This window comes from Notothenia coriiceps, unplaced genomic scaffold (assembly GCF_000735185.1).
Source record: "Notothenia coriiceps isolate Sejong01 unplaced genomic scaffold, NC01 NC01_scaffold00019351, whole genome shotgun sequence".
In the NCBI taxonomy this organism is placed as follows: Eukaryota; Metazoa; Chordata; class Actinopteri; order Perciformes; family Nototheniidae; genus Notothenia; species Notothenia coriiceps.
Window position 1 is genome coordinate 639861 of NW_011352052.1, and position 11473 is coordinate 651333.

The 11473-nt window shown below is 41.3% G+C and overlaps 1 protein-coding gene across 1 annotated transcript in view; it reads right to left on the reverse strand.

The window, feature by feature from the left end:
- The window catches only part of LOC104951913 (plexin-A1-like), a 122407-nt gene that overhangs the window by 108765 nt on the left and 2169 nt on the right, over positions 1-11473 (reverse strand). The window contains exon 2 of the mRNA XM_010778649.1: positions 10196-10292. Coding sequence (XP_010776951.1) covers positions 10196-10292 — 97 coding nt within the window. The remainder of the gene's footprint in view (positions 1-10195; positions 10293-11473) is intronic.

Sequence of the window (11473 nt, forward strand, 5' to 3'; positions counted from 1 at the left end):
TGTGGGCCGTCGTAGCTGCACGGCTGAGTGCAGAGCGCCTCGACTCAACCTTCCACTCACGACTCTGCAATCAGGCGATGCATGTGAGCAGCGGCCACTCTACCCGACTTCCATCAACATTACAACGGCATATCAACGGCATGGCTCCACAACATTTTCTCCGCCAGATCATCAAGTATTTCAGCTGCCGTATCTTCCACGTCTCTCCGCTCCGGTACCAGCAGTCACGTAGTGTTTACTGGAGTGGATTAGGTTAACGCGAGATACGGGCTGATGACTGCGCATGAGGTCTGTTATGACAGTATCCACAGTCCTGCGCAGTAACGTTATCCTATATTATCATATACTTTAGTTATTTTAGCCTGATATATGATTGTAACTTTACAATGTTGGTTGCATGGACTGTATCTAGCTAACATTAACTGTAGCGTAACGCGGTCACGCCACGGTCAAAGGACACTGCCCTGTTCTCGCTGGTTCTCCACAGCAACAAAGCCCATTTGCCTCCGATGGCCCGTTAATCTTTTTCAATCCTTGGCGCTTCTGTCTCTTGGCGGCCGAGGCAGGCTCATAATTATAATCATAGTCATGCATTCAATAATAATTTTCCAACTCCTTCTGTGTCAAAACTGGCATTGGACCATGTTATCATCACGTTAACGGCCGCTCCTCCCCCATGTTAAGTCACACGTGGGAGGTCACGTGCGGAGGCCATTTTTATGGGAAGTGAAATGTCTTACTAAACAAGACGCCCGATGTCACTGTAGTGTATATTTGATATTTTGTTGAAGATTCGAAGTGTATTCACTCATTTTCCTACACATTGTATCTCACTGGTGTCCTAACCTACAGTTGCTCTTATCTAGAAGTTCTATCTTAAACAAATATTTAATTATTTTCTCCACGCAGTTGAGTCATTTTCTCATGTCAGCCCGATCAGGAGCATACGTGCTTTTTCCATGTTTCTTGCACATTTTAAAGCATGGTTTTTGCTGATCACTGAGATGTCGCCACATAAAATTATTAAAAAACGATGATAATGAGCAGTCAACTGAAAGTGGAAAAATCATTAGGAGTTGTATTGTACTGGTCTTTTTTTAAATGTGTCCTACTAAGGATTGTATTGGGATTATTGCACCAGTTGCTCCGACAGATCGTCTTGCCTCCATGTACGATTATTTAGTACGACTTTTGACCACATAAACAACATCGGCAAATCCGGCTTACTTTGAGCATGTGTTTTAACAGTTTAATCCCTTGGAATGTTGCCACTTCCGCCGTCCCCTTGTAAGTTTCTCATCAGCGGGAATCTAAATGAATAATCCAGAGTCATAAAACCATTTCAAAGTCACTCAAGTAGTGCCTCATTAATTATGCTGTTCTCCTCCTTTAACAAAATACTTGCACATTCATCTGCGCAGTTGGACAGGTAGTTGACGGCATTTTTTAGACGTTTAAACTTGAATACTGCTGTTGCCCTCCCTTGTGTGTGTGTGTGTGGTGTGGGCCAACCTCGAACAGAGTCATGGGCCCTTGGGAAAAAAGTTGGGACCCCTGGCTGGAGGACAGATTAGTACGGTTCATCCCACTCAGTTTCACCCCGTCGGCTGTTGGTTTAAAGACAGAAATATGCAGCCAAAGCTTTCCGAACAAACAGGCAGGGCGCCCACTGGGGGGCCCTCCAAGAGCTCCACACCCCATACTTTAAGTCGTTCGGGGACTTGAACCGCACCGTACAGCTGCCAGTCCCAACCCCCTATTGACTGGCCAGCGCTGTTGGTTGCGGAAACTTTGGCTGATATTTCTGTCTTTACCACCAACAGCGAGTGAAACTGAGGATGAACCGTACATCTGTCCTCCAGACCAGGGGTTGCCCAACCGTTTTTCCGCAAAGAGCCCCCCAAATGACTGCGCTGTTGAGGTTGCGCCCCCCCCGCACACACAGCACACACACACAAGGGGGGGGGGAGGCACCAGGCAGTAATCAGTTAAAGTCTAAAAAATGCTACATACTGCAACAAACTGGATGAATGTGAGTATTTTGTAAAGGAGGATGAAAGCATAATTAATGAGCACTATTGAGTGACTTTGATGGTTTTATGACCTGGATTAATCAATTTAGATCCCGCGTGCTATGAAGAAATTAAGGACGGCGGAAGTGGAAACAATTCACAAGGATTAACTGTTAAGAAACAACATGGCTCAAGGTAAGCCGGATTTTTGCCGATGTGGTTAGGGATCAAGTCCGAATAATCTACAAGGAGGAGACCGATCTGTCGGAGCAAATGTTGACAAATAATCCAATAAACCTAGTAGGACAACATTAAAAGAAGATACATACAAAACAACTCCTAAAATGATTTTTTCCACTTTCATGAACGGTCAGTATTCCATCGTTTTAAAGTTATGTGGACATCTCAGTGATGCAGCAAAACATAGACCTTTAAAATGTTCAGAAACATGGAAAAAGCACGTAGCTCCGATACGGGATGACCTGAGAAAATGACCTCAATCTGGGAAAATTAAAAAAATTTGTTTAAGATAAGAACTCTAGATGAAAGAGCACTAGATAGGTAGAGACACGCAGTGACAAAATGTGTATGGAAAATGAGAGAATACACTAGATTTCCAAAAAATATACAGAATATACACTACAGCGACATCTGGCGTCGTTTTAGAGACATTTTCAGCTTCCGCATAAAAATGGCCTCCGCACGTTGACCCTCGCCACGTGGACTAACATGGGGGAGAGGCGGGTGTGGGCCGGTCTAACGTAGAATAAACATGGCCACAATGCCAGTTTTTGAGCACAGAAGAGGTGAAAGAATATACGATTGAATGGCATATGATTATAATTAGAGCGCTGCTAGGCGTCCAGAGACGCAGAAGCAGCCCAAGGATAGAAAGAAATACGGCCATCGGAGAGAAATGGAGCTTTGTTGTGGGAGAACCAGCGAGACGGGAGCTGTCTGGTGAGGTGAGGGTTAGCACAGTTTTAATGTTAGCTAACGTCAGCACCATCACAACATGTAAAGTAGGCATCATATATCAGGCTATACACAAAGTAGTATTGATAAAAGGTAACGTTAGCTGCAGGACTGTGATACTGATCCATAACGAAAGCAAGCGAAGTAACAGCCGTATATCTTCGCGTACCTAAATGCAACCCACACTACGGTGGGCTGGTACGCGAGGGGAGAGCGTGAGATACCGGCCTGATAGCGTGATGATCTGGCGGAGAAATGTTGTGGAGCCTCCGTTGATATGTCCGTTGTGAATGGCTTGATGAAGTCGGGGAGGGTGCAACAGCTGATTGCCGAAGGTGATGGAGGGGAGCCCGGGAGCCAGGAGTGACCAGGCACGACCCCACCAAAACAACACAAACAGGGGGAATCCAAACCAACACAAAGGAGACGGCTGGAGCAGTAGCAGGCCACCCACACGTTACCTAATGCAACACCAAATACGATCTACGGGTGCTGTGTACCCGGAGAGAGAGAGCCGCGAGGGGAGGGGAGAGAGATGTAATACGGTTCCTGATAAAGCTGTGAGAGTATGTGATGCAGGGAGGTGGATGCAAACGCATCCCCCCCAGGAACGAACGCTAGCTCGGCAGTCTTGGACTCGATGTGCCTGACAGGCGGAGTTTGTAGCAACCGCACAAACACAAGCTCACCATGATTACAAATGGTGAAAGGGGCAATGTAAAATAGCCGAAAAATACCAGCTGCCACTAAATCAGCAACGCGCCAAACGCAACACAAACACTACGCGCCGGATTGGCCCCAGAGACGAGTCCGAGAAAGGTTGCTCCCCATGTGACGAATAAGCGTTGACGATGAGCGTTAAAAAAAGCAGTTTTTAAGTAAGGCAGAGGCTCAAACGGCTCCTTTTCCTCTGAATTCCTGCCCTTATGTCTTGTAAAACATATCAAATCCTGCATTAACATTTTTAATTGTAATTTTCGGGCAAGGTTAAAAACCCTGCAAGTTGCTCTTTAAGTCTAATACAATAGAATGCAAGCTTTTATGATCTAACGGCAGAGGTGGAAAAATTACTTGTGGTAATATAGCAGAGTTCAGTAATAATCTGTTACAAGTAAAAGTCCTGTAATCAAAAAGTTACTCAAGTAAAAGTACAAAAGTATTAGCACCAAAATATACTAGACTAAGTACCAAAAGTAAAAGTACTCATTATGCAGATTGGTCAATTCCAGAATAATATATGATATGTTTTGATTATAATTATTGATGCATTAAAGTGTTATCAAAGCTGGTAAAGGTGCAGCTAGTTTGAATGACTTTGTATACTGTAGGGTAGCTTCTGAATTTACTCCAGGTGTAAATAAAGTCTTATTTAAGTGTTAATTACATTTCAAATTATGAATCCAAATCTGTAAAGTAAAGTCATTAAATAAATGAAGTGGAGTAAAAGTACATGATTTACATCATAATTGTAGTGGAGTAAAAGTTCAGAGTATCATAAAATGGTACTTCCCACCTCTTTTTAATGGCCATGTTTTGGTGACCTAGCGAGCCGATTTTCGGTGTCGATAGATGTCGGGCCGTCGATGAGCGTCGTTTCGCCCAACTCAGATTGGTGTGTACTGCATCGTCGTGTCTTTTCGGCCGTGCCGACACTTTCCGCCGCCGATTCGACATGTTGAATCGCTAGGCTGTCAGCCAAAGGCCCTCGGTCAAAGAAATCCCTCTGATTGGCTGTTCAGCTTAGCGAATCAGTGCATGAGAAGTGAAACGGACGTGAGGGACCCAAACAAACTATTAAGAAGGCAAATCTGAGATTTTTTACTATTTTAGCTCTCTCGACACAGGTTCGGGAAAGCCTGAAAATGGAACGCACACGCTATTTGATGTTTTTTTATATCACGCAGTCTGTTCTTCTTCTCTCGGTTATCACGCAGTCTATCTTCCGGTTGTTGCCTCTTTTGAATGACGAATACACACTACCGCCGCCTGCTGGTAAGGAGAGTTATGGCCACTCATGCACGCGCAGTGCGTACGTGCTACTTGGCCATCGGCTGAAGTCTTTGCGGTGTGTTTCACTGCAACTTTTTGGCCAAGACGCAGGAGACGTGAGGCGACACAACAGTCGGGTCCGTCGGGACATGTTCTTTGGTGTCAGTTTGGTGTGTCAGGGCCTTTAAGGTTCATATTTGTATTATGTGCTTATACTATGACATATTTACGTGCTTTAATGATCAAAAAGCTCTTTATTTTTCTAATACTGCCTTTTCACCCTCTGTCTGAAACCAGAGCCCAGTCTGCTCTGATCGGTTAAGTTAAGCTTTAACAAGTCAGCTATGCCTATGTTTTAATTTTTCAAAGAAAATTATTTTCACTTTATTTTCTACACCAAGCTAGAGTACATTGTTTTGCTTGGTGTTGTATATAAACATGTATTAGGGTTGCTCTATTGTGTGTAACCTTCGGTATAGTGCTTGAAAAATATTATTCTGGTAAACAGAAAGTTATGTAAGTTGTTAATTTGAATTAAAAGCAAGGCTGGCACGACAAAAAGTAATCAAAAATGTGTGTCTTGAAGCTCAGAGGGGACTGCATAAATGAATGTTAAAACACCTACAGTGAAGAAATATTACCACTACCAAGCTGTGACGATGAGGAAATATCTGTTGCCATGGATAAGTAGGAGTAAAAAAAGGAACAAGCAACCTAGAGGGATATTAAAGAAATTAATTCAACAGGTAATGTCTTCTAACGTCAATAGGGAATTGATAATCTGTTGTGTCGAAGAAAAATAAAAGCATTCCCTTAACTCTGCAGAGTGGAAAAAGTCATTAAAAGTAATAAATAAAAAAATAATTAAAAACCTTAAACACCTGAGACGAGAGACAAGCGGGAGATGAAAGGCGGGCGGGGGGAGGGGGGAGATACATTTTAGCTGTGCTTGTTAACAAAACAGCAACACAAATAGTTATGAATGTAAAGATGGTGAGGCCCCGCGAGGCCCAGACAATGAGAGGAACAGAGAGGAAACTATTTGAGGAGAGAAACAAGCAATTTATGTGTTTATGTATTTCATAATACTGCTACCAATTTCAATTCCTTCTTACTATGTATATGTACTTATTGGATTTTATGAACTTGTGCTATAATTATTTATTAGCTTTTTATGGTATTTGTCTTTTTATCTGCACTACCCCTTTTAACCCTCCTGTTGTCTTCGGGTCAAATCTGACCGATGTACTACTTTCATCATCATAACTTTTTTGTTTTACATTCGATTGCATTAAGGCTTTATGATATCCTTCACAGTAGACATTTGAACGTATGCATTTGCTGATCACCACTTTCATTGAATTTTGGATGGCTTGGATCAAACCTGGCACACGCAATACATGTTCAGTGTCTGTTCTTTGTATATTTACTGCAGTTTTTCATGTATACCGGTAGTCTGATACAATATTTACAGTTTGAAAGGGCGTTAAATGAAATGTGGTGATGATTAATGGTTTTTGTGTTAATGTAATAGCAGTTAAAACAGGACCGGTCAAATTTGACCGCGAACACCAAAGTAAGGGGGGAAAACGAAGACAACAGGAGGGTTAAAGAGGCGCTATTATCCTTTTTGGGTTTTCCCATCCCTGTGGTGTGTTCTATAGGTTTTTGTGCATTTCAATGGTATGCAAAGTCTAAAATCCCTGTGTTCCCTCCAGAGGGAGTTTCTCTCCCATACACTACTTTGTTTACTTAAGTAACATAGTGACATCATTATGTAACAGTCGTCCTTTTATTGGCTAACACGTTTATCTTATTTTATTGGCTATCACACTGTACGTGATTTACTAAGTGGCAGTTCATCTTTAAGCCAATCAAAATAGAGCAGACTGGGCTCTGGTTTCAGACGGAGGGTGAAAAGCGGTGCTGCAGCACAGGCAGTATGAGAAAAATATAGAGCTTTTTGAACATTATAGCATGTTAACATTTCACAGTAGTGGCAAAATATACAAATATGAACCTGAACATGAGCATAATAGGGCAACGAATGATTTCACCGCTGTGGGATTGATAAAAGATTTCTGATTCCTACACAATTCAAGACAAGGAGAGCAAGACAGCAAAGAGTGAAAAAGTCAAGGTAAATGGATAGTTATTCTAAGCTTTTTTTTTCTGATCTGTTAATCTCTATTTTAATTACCTCAGTTGATATAACAAGGCCAAAGGTGTGTTTGCAGTCTCACTAGCTAAACAGATTTAAATTGAACTGAAGTGGAAAAACAGCAAGAGAAAAAAAGGAGTGGGATCTCCTCCTCCTCTGCAGACAGACGGCGGCCGGACTTCAAAGCGAGCTTCTTCCGTATCCATCTGCCCGCCTCGGCCCTCCGCTCGGGCGTAATCTGATTAGCCACGGCTCGGCTTAAAAGTAGCGCGGCGCTAATTAATCTGAACCAAATGAATGATTTAATTAACATTAACATCTCCACTTTACACTAGGGCAAAGCCGGGCCAGCCTCTGCCTCAGACGGATAATACGGTCTTATACGATAATAAGAGAAAAAGACGGGGACGGAGCTGAGAGGGATTAATAGAGGATGGAGAGGAAAAAGGAGGAGAAGGTCTTTATGAGATTTGTATGAGGTTTTATAATGCAGAGTTTTATAATAGGTATTCTATGAGGCTTTAGCACAATAACTTGAATAGATCTATGGGGGGTTGAAAACATTGTTGATTCAAACAAATTACTCATCCATAACCTCGCCAGCTGTTTCAGTTTATTCTGTCTTTGTCTTTTTATGAGGAGCACACCACTGGCTTACAGTGCTGCATGCCTTCTATGCATGCCACCAAGAAAGTCGAGGAGAGAGGTCTGCTGTGCTTACCCAAAGTCCCAATAACAGGAACACACACTGAGATCATTGGATTTCACACTCCCAAACTCTCTTTGCTGTCGCACACATCCCTGGGGTGTGTTTCAGGAGTTAGCTGGATAACTCAGCAGGAAAACCTCACTGTGGAGCCTCGACAGATGTACAACATCTCTGATATGAGTTTTATTCAAAGATAGCTAAGATCCTGCTTTTTCTATTGTTATTGCTTCACACTACTGATCTTGGAGATGTAAAATAGTCTGCAGTGTACATGTCTTTTATTTTATCTTCAAATGGGACCATTGTCAGTAGGATTCATCCTCTGGTGAACATGCATGTCTGAACAAAATGCCATGGCAACCAATGGTACCAATGCTTTATAAGATTCCGTTGTGATTTATTTAAAGCCATTATTAAACATTGATCAGTGGTAAATCATAACTTTCTCTAATCTGATTGTTGTTTGACATATAATCAATAACTTATTGAAAGTTAAAATATATTGACCTTATGATGGGACCATCTGAAAGTCCATGGGATCATTAAAGTCAATAGGATTGACCCTCAGGAAATCAGGAATATTTGAACTAAATGTCCATGGCAGCCAATGGTACAAATGGTTTATTGAGATATTTAGTAAATGTTATTATTTTTTTTATTTTAGGTGATAGCTAATATCACGCAGATATTTATAAGATGTTGTAAAAAAATTGTTTACAGTGGCAGGTCATACATTTATTTTAGCTAATTGGTAATTGACTTAGAACAAAGAACCTCTGGGGAACATGAATGTCAATGATAAAGAAATATAGACTGACATGATTTCTAAATGAAACAGTTTGGTTGACTGTAAGCCTTCATCATCAGCACCGCATGGTTCAGCGGTAGAAAACAAGTTTAGTAATTTATACGGTTTACTTGGAAACAGACTGAGACCCTGGGCAATCTATGTCGGGTTGTTTGAAGTTCAAGTTGGAATAACTATTTTTTCATACCAGCGTAGATAAGTCAAACGGGGCACATTGAGTTGGAAAGCAACCTTCTATGTTCCCTTTCATTGTAGGGTGGACCATTTTGACTGAAACAACCTAAACTAACCTTGATTTCATTCAGCAAGCAACTGCAAAATTGTAATTTTACCAATAATAGAAGTATTAACAGTAGTAAATAGTAGATACACACTCAGTTTACACATGTGTTTTGGCTAAAATGCTCCATTATGCAATGTTACAACTTACAAAGTTAACGGCAATGATGGAACTAATTGGATTGTGTCATCAGATATACTGTAGGCTGGTATTAGTCAGTCAGATTAGGAAAAGGCATCAAATCCATTTTTTAAGATGACATGATCCATTGATTGCACAAAAATGTGATTATTCATTGTGTTGTGGCAAATGTAGTATTTCTCAGCATGTGCTCATGACGTTTAATTCCCATCTATCATCACATCAAAAATTAAAAAGCACTTTATAAACAAAATAACACAGGCAGGAGAATTAGGTTGTGACCGATAGTAACTATAAATCCAAGCAATCTGCAAAAAGAACTGCACGTTTGACATGTATTACAATGATGTCAGATAGAACACAGAAGATGTTACATTACATTACATTGCAGATGTGATATAAAAGTGTGAACATGTCTGATCTAAAAGGTGAAACTTATGGTGAATAATAGAGAAAGAATACATTGGAAAATGTTAGTTAATCTACTATAGGCAAGCAAAATACTTCAGAGCAAGACTTACATTCACTTGCGTAATGGGACGTCTAAAACTATTAGCCTCCACACACAGCCTCCATATATTACACTTGATAAAGAATTTAGAATTGGTAATTGTTTTCCATTTCATGCACAGATAGCGATTAAAACTAATAAATGCCATCCCTCCATGTCGCTTTCTGTTTATCTTTGTCAATCCGTTTATTCTCATCTAGTCCCCACCATTACACGCCACATTTATCAACCTGTCATCCACCCATCTCTCTTCCCCTCCATCCATTTTCCCTTCTGCCTATTGGTTTTGCCATTTGTTTATCTTCCCCTCTTACATCCATCCCTGTTAATTTCTCCGTGGGATGTTTGTTTGTTATCCTCTCCGTCCATCAATCACTCCCTCTGTCTTTCTTTTAACCCCGAGACAAGAATATGGATGGTACTGTACACTTTCAATTTTCTCCCCGATGGCTGTCAAAAATGAAATTGCAGAAAAAGTGGACAAGGCATTTTTGCTTCACAGAAAATCATTACAGATGGATAAACAAGCGGTGTCGATTAAACCTTTTTTTGGACAACCAACAAAGCTCCAGCTTGGTAAAAAAACGGAGATTAAAAAAAAAGTCGTACCTTGAATGTTGGAGGGGTTGTCAATGACGAAGTTCCCATTCCATACCACGGAGAGGTCGACGGGGAGGTCACCGATGTCCCCACCCTCGTAGTCATACTGAGACAGACAGAGAAGACCAGTGTGAGAAATTGCTGATTTATAATGGATTCAATGCAAATTCTCGAATATGAGATATCGCTTCATTTGCATAGTGATTCTCCCCGGCTTGTTCATTGCAGGCGGCGAAACAGACCGAGCATGCATAAATCCATATTCACCAAAAAAAACAGACATATTTCATAAATACACACAGAGAAAAAACAGATGGGTTACAGCTGAATGGGCATGGGAGAATGTAGACAGGAATGGGAAGTGAGGAGATGAGGTGGGATGGATGGGGAGAAGAAGAAGAAGAAGGAGGAGGATGAGGAGCAGAAGTGGTCAGAGAGGTGGGAGCAGAGTGAAATCAGAAGGAGGTAGACGTGTGAGAGGACCGTATTCATTTACGCATGAGCTAAGTGCTGGGATGAGGGTGAGGGGGAGATAAGATGCGGGGCAGTGTAAAGTGAAATTGGCATTTCCAATTTGCTCCCTGACACACTGGATTTGATAGACGGGACTCGACCATCCCTTATGGGCAATGGGGCCTGAGACACATACACACAACCACACTCGAACACATACACATGGTACACTCAACACTTGTATACACTTTGCTCTGATTCACTACCATGATTTAAAATACCAAACATATCACAGAAGATAACAAAACACTCATACATGATCATGGTTTGGAGGTTTACTTGAAAAAATTATTGGTAACATGTTTTTGTAATCAGTAACCTAATCCAAGTACCAAAATATCAAGGTAACCCAATATTGTTTCAAAAAAAAAGATTCACCTTTACCAGCTACAGTATACACACTATGTTTTACAGTGAAATGCATATTGAGTACTTTTACTTTTCCTAAATGTGCTTAAAGTACAAACTGATGCTAATATTTGAAAAAAGTTGCTTAAGTAAACCTTTTAATGCAGGACTTTTCCTCCCTGCAGAGTATTCTCTACACTGTGCTTTTACTATTTTCACTTTAGTAAAGAGTACCTTGTCCACGACGACCAGGGTTCGAGTTATAAACTGATCTCTATGGGGGTCTTTAAAACTAACGCGCACGCACGCACGCACGGCACGCACGACACACACACACACACACACACACACACACACACACACACACACACACACACACACACACACACACACACACACACACACACACACACACACACACACACA